At 38.2% G+C, this 17,008-nt stretch overlaps 1 protein-coding gene across 3 annotated transcripts; it reads left to right on the top strand.

The window, feature by feature from the left end:
* The first annotated feature begins 2,051 nt into the window (after positions 1-2,051).
* LOC101891260 (DNA polymerase subunit gamma-2, mitochondrial) lies at positions 2,052-6,907 on the top strand. 3 transcript variants are annotated; one of them, XM_059128054.1, is made up of 4 exons: positions 2,052-3,138; positions 4,385-5,045; positions 6,441-6,539; positions 6,616-6,907. In XM_059128054.1, exons 2-4 carry the CDS (start codon positions 4,979-4,981, stop codon positions 6,885-6,887), a joined length of 438 nt encoding a protein of 145 aa, XP_058984037.1. In that variant the 5' UTR covers positions 2,052-3,138; positions 4,385-4,978; the 3' UTR covers positions 6,888-6,907. The 3 variants fall into 3 exon arrangements, with proteins under 3 accessions (XP_058984037.1, XP_005174961.2, XP_058984038.1); XM_059128055.1 differs by lacking the exon at positions 2,052-3,138 and adding an exon at positions 3,145-3,826; XM_005174904.4 differs by lacking the exon at positions 4,385-5,045 and having other exon boundaries at positions 2,066-3,138.
* Positions 6,908-17,008: the final 10,101 nt, after the last annotated feature.

Below are 17,008 nucleotides of genomic sequence, written 5' to 3'. Positions count from 1 at the left end.
ATATTCAAATCCCTCCAACCGTTCTTGGCTGATTCGATTACCAACGAACAACAATCGATTTATATATATATAGATTAAAAAGTAGTCGTGGTCAATTTCTCTGCCCCAAATAAATACTTAGGGTTGGATGGAAAGTCAACAGTATCTCGTGTAATAATTTTCAAACCGACATCTTCATTTTTTTCAAATATAAGGATTTTAGATAAATAGAAATAGTGGGCGTAAAAGTAGGCGTGGTCAATATTTTTTCTTTGAAAATTTAACTTGGGGTATGACGAAGGTTTGTACAAAAACAAGTTAAAAAGCAGTAAGTTAGAACGAATTTGGAAATAAAATTCTGAAAAAAATTTGGTTAAAATTTTAAAAATACCGAATATAGGGAGGTACTGGTATATGGGGCCTATACGAAGACTTGGACCTGCATAGACAATTTTCTGTCACAGACTGTAGTTTCCATGACAAACTCTAAATGCGTAATTTGGAAAAAATTTGGTGAATAAAGACGCTAAAATCACCAAAATACCGAATATCGGTAGGAACCGTTATATGGGGCTATACGAAGACGTGGACCCGCATAGACAATTTTCTGTCACAGACTGTAGAATCCATTGCGAACTTCAAATACCAAATTTTAAACAATTTCGATTAATAATGTCGCTAAAATCATCAAAATACCAAATATCGAGAGGTACCGTTATATGGGGGCTATACGAAGACAATTTTCTGTCTTATGCTGTAGTATCCATTTCGTACTTCAAATACCAAATTTGAAACAATTCCGGTAAATAATGTCATTAAAATCATCAAAATACCGAATATCGGAGGTACTGTTATATGGGGGCTATATGAAAACGTGGACCTACATGGCCCATTTACGAACTTGCCTACTGAATAAATAAACATGTGTGCAAATTTTTTGCCTTGTATCTCAATTCGTTCGAAAGATAGCGTGATTACAACAGACATACGGACAGACAGACGGACATCGCTATATCGATATAGAATTTTACGCTGATCAAGAATGTATATACTTTGTTGGGTCTGACATGAGTATTTCAAGGAGTTACAAACGGAATGACAAAGTTAATATACTCTCCATAGTATGGTGGAGGGTATAAAAACAAGTAAAAAACTTTAAATTCAGCCGGGCCGAACTTTTAGTACCCTCCACCTTAGGTTAAAACAATCATTAGAACCCATTGTGACCCACAAATATCAATTTTTAGACATATTCGTGGGAAATGTGACAAAAATCATCAAAATACCGAATATCGGGAGGTACCATTATATGCGGGTTATACCAAATCGTTGACCTATGCTCGCAATGTTTCACCACCGGAGCTAGAGCCCATTATGACAAATATCAATTTTTAGACAAATCCGTGAAAAAATGTGCAAAAATCATCAAAATACCGAATATATGGGGACTATACCAAAACATGGACCGATATATCTCATTTTCAATACCAACAATCCCAGACTCAATATAAATTATTCTGCTAAATTTTGACGCTCTACGTCAAATAATATGGGCTGTATGGTGATTTCAACAGTCAAACGGACGTCGCTAAATCGACTTAGAATTTTATGCTGATTATGAATATATATTCCTTATGGGGTCTACGACGAATATTTAGGGATGTTACAAACAGAATGGCAAAGTTTATAACCCTCCTTTCCAAGGTGGAGGGTATAAATAATCGGTCCAGCCGTTCTCAACTGATTCCATTACCAACGAAGAACAATTGATTTATATATATATATATATATATATATATATATATATATATATATATATATATATATAGATTTATAAGTTTTCTACTTGGAATTGAGTACATTATTAACACTTTTAATTTGTTTTGGATTCTTTAGTATTAAGAATGAATTGAATAAAAGAAAAACAAAAAATTTAAAATAGCTTTGTAAAATATGCCACTCGTCATACGTAAATATTGTAGAATAATTTTATATTTGAAGCCGTAATTGTCAGAAAAGGGTTGCCATATTCGGTTTAACAAATGGGTCGTCCTCTATTTTTTACCATGAATAGTATAATGAAAAAATATTGTTCGTTTTATATTTTTTGGCATATAACTTTGATACTGGCTCTAATTACAATAAAGGAAAAATTCTATATAACTGTTACTCAAAAGTATTTGTCATAGTTTTGCCTATAAATTCTGTTAATTATAGGTACCAAGAATTTGATGGAAGAAAAATGTTATTTTGTCAAAATCAAAATTTGAGAAATTGCTAGACTACCTTTCTTATTCTGCCAAATGTAAAAAAATCCAGCCACTCTATTCTAATTTAAAAGTATTGACAATTCGGAAAATTATTCGGAGATTATTATCCTCAGAACTGTCCACCCATGGCGCATGGCCTATGAACTTTTCTCTGTAGTAGAAAGTGAAGAAATTTTTGTTTTGTCACATATAAGAACTAACAAGACTTGATCGATGAAGCGGGCTTTGGAACTGTTGCGCGAATCAGAATATCTGAAGTCATATTGTCAGGGTGATAGCATTGTTACTTACGCGAAGTTTCTTAAAAATGGCCGTATATTTAAGGAAGAGTTGCGCAATAGTTGGAAATTGCTGGGATCATGTTCAAAATTAGAGCTAGAAAATATAACTATCCCTGTGGAGGGAAATTGTCTATCATTTTTACAATATCAAAACTTTGCAAAATATTTTCACAAAGAATTTAAAAGTAATATAAGTCAACCAATTGTGTTCCAAAGAATCAACCTCGATCCGAAACGAAAGCAGGATTCACTTTTGCAAATAAAATCGTCCAATACTGTTAGTTTAGTCCGTGATTACTTTATCCATTCGTCTCGTGCACGTGACACCTACTATAATATTCAGCGGGAGCGCAAAATATGGTGGATGCGCTACTCTGCCGATCCTAGTCGTTATGTTGTAGGAACACTTGACCCATCAAAATATATCGAGGGCTGTCTTGAAAATTATTGTCAGGCCGTAACGATCAAGTCGCTATTTTCCGACGACGCTATCATAATGGAGACAATAGTCTGGGCAGAGCTAAATCCGACAAGGAATGTCAATAATATTTCAAATATTGGAGTCTCAGTTGTTAGATCTGTTGTTGATTTAAATTTGGCAACGATTGGTAAGTGATAAATTTTATTGCATAAGAAATTTCTTGTGTCCACACGAATCTTTCTAAAAGTTTTCACTGGTACTCCTTGTGCCTATTTACAAATATACTCCCCAAAAACGTTTTGTATATATCCTTGGTTTTACTTCGTTTTTAACAGATAAACGCAATGAGTTCGAACAAGTACCAAATTTTTAACCAAGTAGCTTAACGACATTTACCTACATGTAAAACCTCGAATTTTTCGAATAAAAAATGTGTTGATTCAAACAATAGTTTTCTTCTTTACGTGAGGAAATAAAGTGTTGTCGACTGAAAGTTCTGGAGGGATACTGTTCTGTTTTCTGCCAATGTGAATTACAGATGATTTTGATGGTGACATTTTAACCCCAGATTTGTTTGTCAATTTGGCTATTTCCTGTATAAATAAAGAGAAAAAATTGTCACATCATTACTTTTACTTTACTAGGTCGTCAGCATATAGGCAATGAAAATGTTGAATTTATTATATCATTAGTGCTTTTGTTACGAAGTGGTCAATGTGTCCTGGAGCCTTTGCACAATTTTGCTGTTCTTTGTTCGCTGGGTGTAACGAACCATGATAGCTTTTTTGAAATAATTCGTTCCATTAGCGAAATTGACCAGTAACCGGAAAAGTTAATTGGGTCAGTAAAGTGGGTGCTGTTTACATTGATTACAGGTATAGTGTGTGTAGTGTTTATTCAAGATATTTTGCTCCATACAATAGAAAGTTTTGAAAACTTGTTGCTTTTTCTTTCTATTTTCATATCTAAATTTGGCATAGCGTACACAAGTATACAACTTCCCCACTATCGTAAAATGTTTTGTTCGTCCGTATTCGTCCGTATAGCCAAATACGTGATGTCCATGTCTTAAAATCTACCAAATAATAACGTTTTAAAAATTGATACTTTCTAAATTCACCCAACTGTAACATTTTCCATATTTGTTGTATTTACCTCATTATTCAACGGACTTATTTTATATTTCTTCACCAGCCTTATGAAATGTTATAATCATATAGTAGCCTTAGATAAACAAACTATATTTGAATACAATTTTCTTCACTTAATTCTGATTACCTGAATTAGTTATCTTATTCTACCACTTCCACCTTTACATCAGGTTATGGACCTTTTGTATCGTTTATCGTAAAATTGTTACGCGGATTACAACAATATATAATTCAATATATATAATTTCATTTTCTTCTGGTTTAAAATGTCTGTTTTAAAAGCTACGTGGACGTAACATTTCGATGTATGGAGAAGACATGCGAAGTCTCATCAATTACGGTCATATTGCAAAGCTAAAACGGCAGAAGAGGTTTGGGATTCTTTGTTAAGCGCATACGAAGACAATGGATTGACCTGATAAGTGGAACTCTTGAAACATTTGGGTTAACTAAAGCCTGGTGATTTTTCTTTAATGCAATTCTGGAGGAAATAATTGAAATGAATTGTCAAATTTTCCGGAAACAGGAAAGCATATCTCCCCAAAAGAATTACCAGCGATTAGAGAACCGGCAGTAACTCTACAAGCGGTGGTGATATTTTTCTGGAAACTTCTAGGAATAGTAATGCTCATAATGAAGAAACTTTATGATAACCAATTCCGGAAAGTGCCAGTCTTCGACTTGCCGAAAGGATTGCTAACTGACCTAAACGTTCTTTGGATTTAGTGCAATGGAATTCGTACTTGATCATCCGATTAATATAGCAGAAGTAAATACATCATATTCCGAGGAGTTGAATCAATCTATGAAAGAAGAATACGAATCGTTAATTGCCAATTGATTTAGCTGCCAAGTACAGTTTGAAAATGCTAAAAAATGAATGCGGTTACAGCTTCTTTAAACGGCACTCGAAAGGAGGAGATCCATATGGAACAGCCCAAAGGTATGAATGATGGAACTGGTAGAGTTTGAAATAGCAAAATTTTCTTACAGGAGGGTTAAACATTATCCGATGCCGATCAATGCATTAATTAAAGAGTGCAAAAGAATGAAATAGCATAGATTGCAATTTATGTAGATGAAGTGGAAATTTTTTGAAACAAATACATTTATATTCAACGTATTAAAAAGACGTTAAAAAATAACTTTAGAATGCAAGACTTGGGCGAAGCATCTTTAATGTTGGGAATCAGAACTACTCAAAACGAAAACTCAAGCAAAATTGATCAAGCAAAGTATTTTAAAAAAGTTCTTAAGTGTTAGACTGCAGCCCAATAAGAACTCCTGTGGATTGTGATAAAAAAAAAGATATTGCGACAATCCTGGAAAAGGTCACTGGGAAGCATGTAAAAGGATGATGCGTTATTGAAAAGAATTTTGAGCAATGGTATTGTTTATACTAAAGGTGGCAAAGAAATGGCTGGATAATGCGACGCTGATAATGGCAGTGACGTCGATGAAAGACGTTCGACAACTAGATATGTATTTAATTTTCAAAGTGGTGCTGTGCCCTGTGCCCAAAAAGAGAGAAAACTGTACTGCTCAACAGGGTCTTCTTTCCCCGCTAATTATTCCAAGCCCGTTCCCTTGGCTGTGGTTTCACTCCAAATTGCACGACTTCCAATTTTGTTTCCTGGGTGCTGCACGAATTTCCGTTATTAGACAACATTTTCCATCGGATGCAGCAGGACGAGATGCAATGAATTTACATTGAAGATTAATAGGTTGTCACGAGAGCACAAGAGGATTTGAATTTTTTTCACCGTTGAAATTGATATGACTGAGTAACAATTAAATAACGGATTCCTGGATAAACTGTTCTACATGCCGTTTTCGCCTATGTCAGTTGAAAAGAACCTTGAGACACAAGGTTCCGCCTGGGATATATTATTCGATGACTAACGCAAAACAGGATGTGCTATAGAATGTTCTTGTCGACTTTTATATACTTAGCCACGTTGTTTGTGGACGTCGAATGTACTACTTTCCGACCAAAATTTTTTCCAACCATAAACTACTCCAAAATAACATTTGATCTCGCAAACAACAACTATCTGCGATAAATTGCATTTGAAGTGTAAGTTAAGATACCTTGTTGACCTCTAATTACGTCGGCCTAAGTTAGCTACGCGGATCTGGAAACAAGTCTCTCATAAAAATTTAAAGTTTTAGGAACAGATAAAAATGGGGTATAAATTTTTATTTATATGTTGTTTACGTTTTTTGAAGTTCTTTTCATTTACATATTTGCGGTATACGGTAATGTAAAAAAATCAGAACAATTTCAGCTGAGCATATATAATAAATTAAATTTTAACTTTTATTCAATCTTTAATAGGCTTGCTCCTGGACAGCGCAGCTCATGGACTTGAAAGAAATGTTCTGAAAGTAAATCAAAAACTTGCTCCATACCAGTGCCTCTTAGTGCCTTATGAAGGTAATTTAATAACATATTTCATCTTACTAACTATTAAACAAATTATAATTTATTTAATTTTAAACATTTTTTATAGATGATGACGCCATAATTGAACTTTGCAGTCATCTACAACATGTTTTGCAGCGTTCAGGACTTAGAGTGTACAATTTAGAGATTAGTACTGCTAAAAATATTACTAGTATATTAAGTAAGGCTGATTTACTGGGAATTCCTTTTACCATAATAGTGAAGAAAGTTGCCTTAAAAACAGGACTTTTGCGGTTGCGAAATCGAGACACTACCCTATCGGAAACTGTACATATAAGTGACTTGTCGCCTTACATAAATTCAATTTTTAAAGAATGAAAATAAATTTATTATGAATAGTTGTTAAGTGTACTCTGATTTTTAAAGTATAATTTAAGGTATACTCATAGCACAATTACAGAAGGCAAAGCAAACTTCTTAAGTTCAACGGTTTTATGTTAAACATATATTGCAATGTTTAAGATAAATGTACTAAACCCAAAAAATAATAAAATGGATACAGTCGTGGGAATTACAAACATATGCATAGACTAGACTAAAATAAAACCGTGGGGCACGTCAATTATCTACAATCGTTGATTAAAAAGTTTGTTTTGTAATGTTACACTATAATTAGGCAGTTGTTCAACCAACAGCAATGGACGCGTAAATGGGTAACAAATTGTACAATTTTGTGACAAAACTGTATTGTCCAACTATTTTAGATTCCATCTTGTGCAATAAGAATTTTGTTAAAAAATAAAAATAAACAATAACATGCATATTTAAAAGTCTATTGAGCAATGGGTATACTTAACTACTTTCACATTTTTTGATTTGCTGACTAGAAATAGAAATAGGTAAAAAAAACTTTTTAAGTTAAAGGGTTTTATGTTAAACATATATTGCAATGTTTAAGATAAATGTACTAAGATCCAAAAAATAATAAAATGGATACAGTCGTTGGAGTTATAAACATATGCATACACTAGACTAAAATAAAACCGTCAATTGTCTTAAAAGTGTTTTTACCTATTTTTTTCTAGTCTTTAGTTTTTAACCTAGCCTCATTTTGCTCAGGTGTTTTGACGCTAATTGTTCCCGTCGTTTCACCTTCACTTTCTTTAGCTCGTTTTGCTTTATAATTTTCATTCGCTGTTTGAAGCCTTCGTTTACGTTGTGTTGCAGTTTCTGTTTTATTTGTGTTTGTATTTTTTGTACCATTTTGTTCTCATTTTGTACAACAAGATGCGCCTGAGTCTTGAGGGGAAAACACTTACGACATATAATTTTTATCCACCCTAAAGCCATACAGTTTTCGGAGCGGTGTACCGCTATCATTTTTAGCCACCCTAACGCCACACAGTCCTTAACAGGCTGGATTAATCATACCTAACTTACAGATGCAATATGCTCAACCACTAAATGGCGTATAATAATAAGATTTAAACTTAATCTTATTTTTATACGCCATTTAGTGGCTGAGCATATCTTAAATATTGATTTAAACGTTGTGTCTGGATTTGTTGCATAGAGAACGATGTATTTTGGACTATGTCAGTGGAAAAGAACCTTGAGACACTTTGGGAACCTGGGATATATTATTCGATGACCAAAGCAAAACAGGATGTGCTATATAATATTTTTGGTGACTTTTATACACTCAGCCACGTTGTTTGAGGACGTCGAGTGTACTACTTTCCAACAAAAATTATTATTCCGACCACAAACTACTCCAAAATTACATTCGATCTCGCAAACAACTATCTGCGATAAATTGCATTTAAACTTAAAGTTAAGATACCTTGTTGACCTATTATTACGTCGGTCTAAGGTTAGCTACGCGAATCTCGTGTGGTGCGCCAACTTTTACAATCCCACGGTTACCGGATTGACCCGAAACAACAAAATCCCAGTTTCGGACAGCGGCTGCCAACCCAGTATGTACATGTTTGTGTTTGTCTATTTTTCTGCATTGGGAACAGCATATCCCGGAATGCGTGCTCCGGATTTTATTGGTCCGTGCCGAAATTGAGGAAAACCCGGACCTTAGTTCTGCTCAGTTTGTCAGAACGTCATCCACCACATATCTGTTTCGGTGTGATGTAATGGATGTAAAGAATGGGTGCACTTCAAGAACTGTTCCCGACTAAGGCGTTTGTGAGACTATTATGTTGCGACTTGCTGCAGTAACGTAGTCACCAGCGAGTCCACTTCTTCGACGTCCTCATCAGAGACGTCGTCGGAGTCGGAGCAACCAACACCGCAGCATCCAACGCCACATGTTGCGTTCCAACTCCGGACTGTGCATCAATCTTACCGCCTGATACTAGGTGATTTTAATGCCCAACATGAGTTGTGGCATTCCGTCCTAGGTAATGACCAGAGGGGATCAGCGTTGGTAGAGCAGAGTGACTGCTCCACATTCTGTACGGTTAACGAGGATACCCCCACCCGAAAAAGAGGAGAGTGTCACTGTTCACCAGACTTAACCATGGTGTCACCCGGTCAGATAAATGACTGGATTTGGCAGCCCGTCATTTCTCTTCGCTCAGACCATCTCCCGATAATCCTCTCCATAAGCGATAGGGCGAAGCGAAGAGTATTACGTCGCATCAGATCTCTTCCCGCCGAGGAGGAACCACCAAAAGTACCACAAAAGCATTATACTCTATTTCGACACATATTAGTAGAGGACTCAACCAGAACAAGCCGTGTAGCAGAACAGTGTTGGTAGCCCTTGACCTATCAAAGGCATTTGATACGGTCAATCATGCCGTACTGTTTGAGGACGTGCTCTCTGCACCCTCCGGCTTTGAAACGTTGGATAATCAACTATATGTGTGGACGCCAGTCGTACGTGGGATTTTGGAACAAGAAGTCCAAAGCCCGTAGAGTGAAACAGGGAGTTCCCCAAGGTGAAGTGATATCTCCGAAACTGTTTAACCTTTACCTTTTCGGAAGTCCTCGCCCTCCAGACGGCATGGTGATCGTAGCGTATGCCCAGGGGTCGATGACACATGTGAAAGGTTGAACCCCTACCTCGCGGAGCATGCCGCATACTTCCACGTGAGGAATATATAAATATCTGCCATGAAATCAACGGTCACACTCTTTACCACATGGTCTGCGGAGATGAGAACACGGCTGAATGTGCAGGTCGAAGGGAATTTAAAACCGACCACGGGGTCACATTCGACAGCATGTCCAAGTCGTCCGCACAAGCCACAGCTATCTGCGAAAAGATGAAAAGTAGGAACAAGGTCCTCAAGGCGCTAGCTGGCAGCACTTGGGGTGCGGACAAAGAAACCTTGTTGACCCCTTATAATGCGATAGGTCGGTCTGTGGTCAGCTATGCGACTACAGTGTGGTCTAGTGCTACGCTGTGGAAGCACATCCAGACCTGCCGTAACGCTACCCTGAGAGCTGCGACAGGGTACATCGGGTTCTACGATACCGGATTGACCCGAAACAACAACATCCCAGTTTCGGCCAGCGGCTGCCAACCCAGTATGTACATGTTTGTGTTTGTCTATTTTTCTGCATTGGGAGCAGCATACCCCGGAATGCGTGCTCCGGATTTTATTGGTCCGTGCCGGGATTGAGGAAAACCCCGGACCTTAGTTCTGCTCAGTTTCTCAAAACGTCATCCACCACATATCTGTTTCGGAGTGATGTAATGGATGTAGAGAATAGGTGTACTTCAAGAACTGTTCCCGACTAAGGCGTTTGTGAGACTACAGCGAAAGGGATTATGTTGCGATATGCTGCAGTAACGTAGTCCCCAGCGAGTCCACTTCTTCGTCGTCCTCATCAGAGGCGTCGTCGGAGTATGGAACTCCACCGCAGTCTCCAGAAAAGCAACCAACACCGCAGTATCTAACGCCACATGTTGCGCTCCAACTCCGCACTGTACATTATTCTTGCAATTCAATTGCAGCGGACTCTGAGGCAAAATAGTGGAATTTATGGTTCGGAGGAATATTAAGATCGCAGCGGTTCAGAAAACCAAACTGAATCAAAATTGCAGCCTATAACGTTGTTATAGTTTCAACGTACCAAGGAAGGATCGCACAAGAAATGTATGTGCGATCCTTCCTGTTCAGTACAGACCTACCTCGCCTGAGCTGGTCTCTAGTGACCCATCATGGAATGTATAGGGGTAACAGTAAAGTGTGGAACTGCGAAGTAGAGGTGCTTAATGTGTATATCTCGCCGATTAATAGCTGTGAACCGCGTTATTTGCCTGATATTAGCCCATTGTTGGTAGGCAATAACCGCTTGATACTAGGGGATTTTAATGCCCACCATGAGTTGTGGCATTCCGTCCTAGGTAATGACCAGAGGGGATCAGCGTTGGTAGAGCAGATTGACTGCTCCACATTCTGCATGGTTAACGAGGATACCCCCACCCGAAAAAGAGGAGAATGTCACTGTTCACCAGACTTAACCATAGTGTCACCCGATCAGATAAATGACTGGACTTGGCAGCCCGTCATTTCTCTTCGCTCAGACCATCTCCCGATAATCCTCTCCATAAGCAGGTTTCCCGATTTCATAATCTATGAACGCCGCACTTTCCTTAACCATGGGAAAGCTCTTCAGAGGAAAGCTTCAGAGAACCGCCCAACCCTTCTGAGGTTCGGATAACAGAAAGGATTTTCCGAAACATCATCAAAGCTGCAGCCACTCGCTATATACTTGCTGCTCGAATACCCGAGATAAGACCAAACTTCCCAGCGTGATTAGCAAACGAGCGTGATGACCTCCGTCGTACTAAACCTACTGATCCTAGAATCAGTGATTTGACAGTGAAAGTCAACCGGTTGGTACAGGAGCATAAGAGGAAAAATTGGCTAGACCATTTGAAGTTTTACAACATTGGAACCGATGTGAGTAACCTGTGGTAACGGTTAAGTCACACTCGAACCCTGGAAAAAAGGATGATAGGACCTCAGTCACTTTTAACGTCGTAACGATGACTGATCCGAAGAGGTGTGCGGGGTATTTTAACCGAAAATTTGTCGAGCACCCGAGAGCGATAGGGCGAAGCGAAGAGTATTACGTCGCATCAGATCTCTTCCCGCCGAGGAGGAACCACCACAGTTTACGATGAGTGATGTTGCAATATAGTACCACAACAGCATTATACTCTATTTCGACACATATTAGTAGAGGACTCAACCAGAACAAGCCGTGTGACAGAACAGTTTTGGTCGCCCTTGACCTATCAAAGGCATTTGATACGGTCAATCATGCCATACTGTTTGAGGACGTGCAGAGAACCACCCTCCGGCTTTGAACCGTAACAAGAATAAGAAGTCCAAAGCCCGTAGAGTGAAACAGGGAGTTCCCCAAGGTGAGGTGATATTGTTAATAGTTAATTTATATAAACACTCAAATCAACATTGTAATTAACTGTGAGGACACTTAATGTTTATGCAAATGTCTACAACTTTGAAATTTGTGTCATACGCCATTATATGTACATACACATTTCTTTTCCTCATTACTTCTAATAAACTGATCTCAACAACAGGTTATGGGCCTACATTCGCGTAATTAAAATCGTTTTTTTTTTTATTGGAAGTAAATTGATAAAATCATGGCTGCATCGTACACATTATTTCCCAAATTGTCAAATACTAATTACCATGTCTGGAAATTTAACATGGAGTTGCTGCTGCTGGAGAGGGAATTGTGGGATGTTGTTGTTGGTAATCTGCCTGAGGAGCCGGATGAAAAGTGGTTGATTCGTGATGGGAAGGCAAGGGCTGCTATTGGGTTGGCTGTGGAGGAATCACAGAAAATACTCATAAAGCAACTGAAGACGGCGAAAGCTTTCTGGGACGCCTTGAAGAAGCATCACGAGAAGTCAAACATAACCAACAAAGTTAGTCTGCTTCGCCAAATGTCGTCGAAGAGGCTGGTTAGTGGTCAAAGTATGGAAGACCACATTCATGAATTTTTATCAATTGTGGACCGTTTGCGTGATTTGGGTGAGAAGATGGAAGAACACAAAGCTGTTGCATTTTTGCTGGGCACTTTGCCGGATGATTACAACCACCTAATTTCATCATTAGAAATGCGTTCGGAGGAAGATCTGACGCTCGATTTGGTGAAGGAAAAGTTGCTACAGGAGTTCAGGAGAAAGATGTCAGGTGAACATCAAACTGAGGCTGCTTTTAAAGTGCAGAAGAAAAAGTTTGTGCCAAAATGTTTTTCATGTGGAAAGCCGGGCCATATGAAAAAGGATTGTACAAACAAAAATCTGCGAAAACAACAAAAGCCAAACGACAATCGGGCCAATATTGTTAAAGATGGCAATAAAAATGTTTGTTTTGGTATCACAAATGTAAAAGCAAATGGCGATTGGTTTATTGATTCTGCTGCAACTTGTCATATGTGTAGTGAGGAGACATATTTTGACAAAATTAATAAGCAAGTGGATGAAATGGTGTATTTGGCAGATGGTACAATGTTGAAGGTGACTGGTTGTGGTGACTGCAAGATATTTTGTGAAGGCAAGGAAATTCGTGTTCAAAATGTACTATTCATACCAGAGCTGGACGGGAGTTTACTGTCAGTTCGGAAACTAACTGCTGAAGGTTTTAAGGTGTTTTTTTGACAGAAATGGTTGTTCAATTTCTCTGGGCGGACATGTTCTTGCGAAAGCTACTTTAAGGAACAATTTGTTTGTGCTGAATCAGTCTTACAAAGCAAATATGATATCGAAATGTAAGAGTGACTGTATTCATATTTGGCATCGTCGTTTTGGCCACAGAAGTCATCAAGCAATTAGCTCAACCGTTACTAAAGAGCTTATTCGAGGTGTGAGCATAAAGAAATGTGCTTGTTTGTTTGATTGTGAGGTTTGCTTGAGAGCAAAGCTTACACGAGCACCCTTTCCAAAGGCATCGGAATCTAGATCGGATGAAATTTTAGATTTGGTACATTGCGACTTATGCGGCCCCATGCAAAATACAACCCCTGGTGGAAATCGTTATTTTTTAACTCTGATTGATGATCACAGCCGTTATTGTACAATATTTTTCATTGCATCTAAGGATTTGGCCTACGACAAAATTAAAGAATTTATTGAACAAAATGAGAACCAATTAGGAAAACGTCTAAAAATTCTTAGAACTGATCGTGGTGGAGAGTTTTTAAATAAAAAGATGCAGAAGTTTTTCAAAAATAAGGGTATAATTCACCAGCTCACTGCCCCCTATACTCCTGAGCAGAATGGAGTTGCAGAGAGGAAGAACCGGAGCTTAATGGAGATGGCCAGGTGCATGCTATACGACGCGAATATTCATATCAAATTCTGGGCTGAGGCTGTCAACAATGCGAACTATATTCAAAATCGACTTTCATCAGTTTCTGTAAATAAAACGCCTTTTGAGTTATGGTTTGGCAGGCCTCCAAATTTGAGCCATATTCGTATTTTTGGTTCCGCTGCTTACGTCCATGTTGAAAAACAAAAACGCAAAAAGTTGGACGATGTGGCTGTCAAATGTATTCTGGTTGGATATTCTGAGGAGAGCAAAGCATTTCGTTTGCTAAATACTGATACCAATAACATCATAATAAGCCGTAACGTGAAGTTTTTGGAATCAAACGATTTTCTTGATGTTCCGAAGAAAGATAACAATTCTGACGAAAATATGGTAATATCTGTCTCTACAATCAATTCTACTAATGTTTCGCCTCTTGCTCATGAAGAAGAAGATAATAATTCGATAAGCACAGAAGAATTTTGTGGCTTTGAATCAGCTGGGGAATTTTCATCGTCTTCTGACGAGGAAATTTTAAATAATGACGTAACAATTAATCCTGATGATACTCCTCGAACTTCTTCAAGATCAAACAAGGGTATACCGCCTAAAAAGTATGGGTACAAAATTTGCGTTGAAGATGATCCAACAAATTTTGGAGAGGCTATGTCCAGATCGGACGGCAAGAGATGGTTGATGGCTATGGAAGAGGAGATGAGGGCATTGCATGAAAACAAAACGTGGGACTTGGTGGAGTTGCCACGTGATGGCAACTTGGTCGGCTGTAAATGGGTCTTCAAAGTTAAACATAAATTTAATGGTGAGAAGGAGTACAGAGCTAGACTGGTCGCAAAGGGATTTTCCCAAAAATACGGCGAAAACTACGACGAAGTTTTTGCTCCAGTTGTAAAGCAAGCTACTTTTAGAAGCCTGTTGGCCATCGCAAGCTATAGAAATATGAAAGTTCGTCACGTTGACGTCAAAACGGCGTTTCTTTATGGTGATTTGGACACCGATATATATTTGAAACAACCTGAAGGTTTTATTATACCTGGAAAAGAAAATTATGTTTGTAAATTAAACCGAAGCCTCTATGGGCTGAAACAGTCGGCAAGATGTTGGAATCTTCGTATCAACAAAATCCTAATTGATTCTGGATTCAGAAGGGGAAAGGCTGAACCCTGTTTATATGTTAAAAGTGATACGAACTCAATCACATACGTTCTGATTTACGTCGATGACATTATTGTTGCATCTAAGACTGATGAGCAAATTGAAGATGTTTTACGTATTCTGAAATCCCACTTTGCAATAACGGAATTGGGTGATTTAAGACTCTATTTGGGGATAGAAGTGAGCTACAATAATGGTTTATATTATTTGTCACAAGAACGTTACATTGAAAAAATATTAAATGAGTTTGATCTTCAAGATGTTAAGATTTCTTCAATACCCATGGATCCTGGATATTTGAAGGAAACTACGAATAATTTGCTTGAAAACAATATCTTATACCGGAAGGCTATCGGATCACTGCTGTATATCTCTAACAATACACGTCCAGATATTGCATTTGCCGTTTCAATATTATCTCGGAAAATTACTTGCCCGAATGAAAGAGATTGGACTGAAGTCAAAAGGGTTCTAAAATATCTAAAAGGGACTAAAGACTTGAAATTGCTCGTTGGATCTAAGAGTGAATTGGAGTTGAACGGCTTTGCTGATGCTGATTGGGCAGGCGACATCAATGACCGAAAATCTACAAGTGGGTTCATTTTTAAGCTTGGTGATGCTGTCATCAGTTATGCTAGTCGAAAGCAAGCAAATGTAACTTTATCATCTACCGAGGCAGAATATGTGGCTCTTGCTGAAGCATCTCAGGAACTCTTATGGATTATGCAATTAATGAAGGAATTTGAAATCAACATATCCAGTCCGGTCATTTTTGAAGACAACCAGAGTTGCCTCAAGATACTTCAAGATGAGAAAATAAGCCCTAGAAGCAAGCATATAGATGTTAAGTTTTACTTTGTTCGCGACTTGTATAGATCGAATAGCGTATTATTTAATTATTGTCCAACAAAGTCTATGTTAGCAGACATTCTAACCAAGCCTTTACAGAAGGTTAACATGTGTAAATTTCGAATACTGATTGGATTATGTAATTTAGATTAATTCGTTATTTTTATATACATACATATCTTTTGAGCTTATATAAATTAATTTTAAATAATATTTGTAATATTAAGAAGGGGTGTTAATAGTTAATTTATATAAACACTCAAATCAACATTGTAATTAACTGTGAGGACACTTAATGTTTATGCAAATGTCTACAACTTTGAAATTTGTGTCATACGCCATTATATGTACATACACATTTCTTTTCCTCATTACTTCTAATAAACTGATCTCAACAACAGATATATCCGGAACTGTTTAACCTCTACCTTTCCGGAATTCCTCGCCCTCCAGACGGTATGGAGATCGTAACGTATGCCCAGTGGTCGATGACACATGTGAAAGGCTGAACCCCTATCTCGCGGAGCTTGCCGCATACTTCCACGCGAGGAATATATAAATATCCGGCACGAAATCAACGGCCACACTCATTACCACATAGTCTGCGGAGATGAGAACACAGCTGAATGTGCAGGTCCAGGGGAATTTAATACCGACCACGAACTACCCCAAGATTCTAGGGGTCACATTCGACAGCATGTTCAAGTCGTCCGCGCAAGCCACAGCTATCACAAGATGAAAAGTAGGAACAAGGATTTCAAGGCGCTAGCCTTGTTGACTTCTTATAATGCGATAGGTCGGTCTGTGGTCAGCTATGCGGCTCCAGTGTGGTCTAGTGCTACGCTGTGGAAGCACATCCAAATCACAAACACATCCATCATACCGATGCAGTCGCAGTAGCAGATGCTATTAGCAATTATAAAATGAATGCCGTCCTCGGAGTCCACCCCCATCCATTGCAGCTGAAGAACGCCAGGTGCCTGGACAAACCAGGGTAGTTTTGGCGCAATTACGTTCAGGATGGTGTAGTCGTCTCAATTCGTATTGGTCACGAATTGATGCAGTTGTGCGTGACGCCTGTCCGGCGTGTGATACGGGTCCGCACAATACGCTACACCTCTTATATTGCACAGCCAAATCTACCCAACTCACTCCAGAAGA

This window comes from Musca domestica, unplaced genomic scaffold, assembly GCF_030504385.1.
Source record: "Musca domestica strain aabys unplaced genomic scaffold, Musca_domestica.polishedcontigs.V.1.1 5, whole genome shotgun sequence".
NCBI classification, from domain to species: domain Eukaryota; kingdom Metazoa; phylum Arthropoda; class Insecta; order Diptera; family Muscidae; genus Musca; species Musca domestica.
Note: the sequence above shows the minus strand (reverse complement) of the source record. Positions and strands in the feature narration are given on the sequence as shown.

What these genes read in the sequence shown, in the direction of transcription:
- LOC101891260 (XM_005174904.4), top strand. Translation starts at nt 2,463, where the DNA reads ATGAAGCGGGCTTTGGAACTGTTGCGCGAATCAGAATATCTGAAGTCA. An exon ending in TTTAAATTTGGCAACGATTG is followed by an intron (nt 3,139 to 6,440) that starts GTAAGTGATAAA and finishes AATCTTTAATAG; the next exon opens with GCTTGCTCCTGGACAGCGCA. An exon ending in CCTCTTAGTGCCTTATGAAG is followed by an intron (nt 6,540 to 6,615) that starts GTAATTTAATAA and finishes CATTTTTTATAG; the next exon opens with ATGATGACGCCATAATTGAA.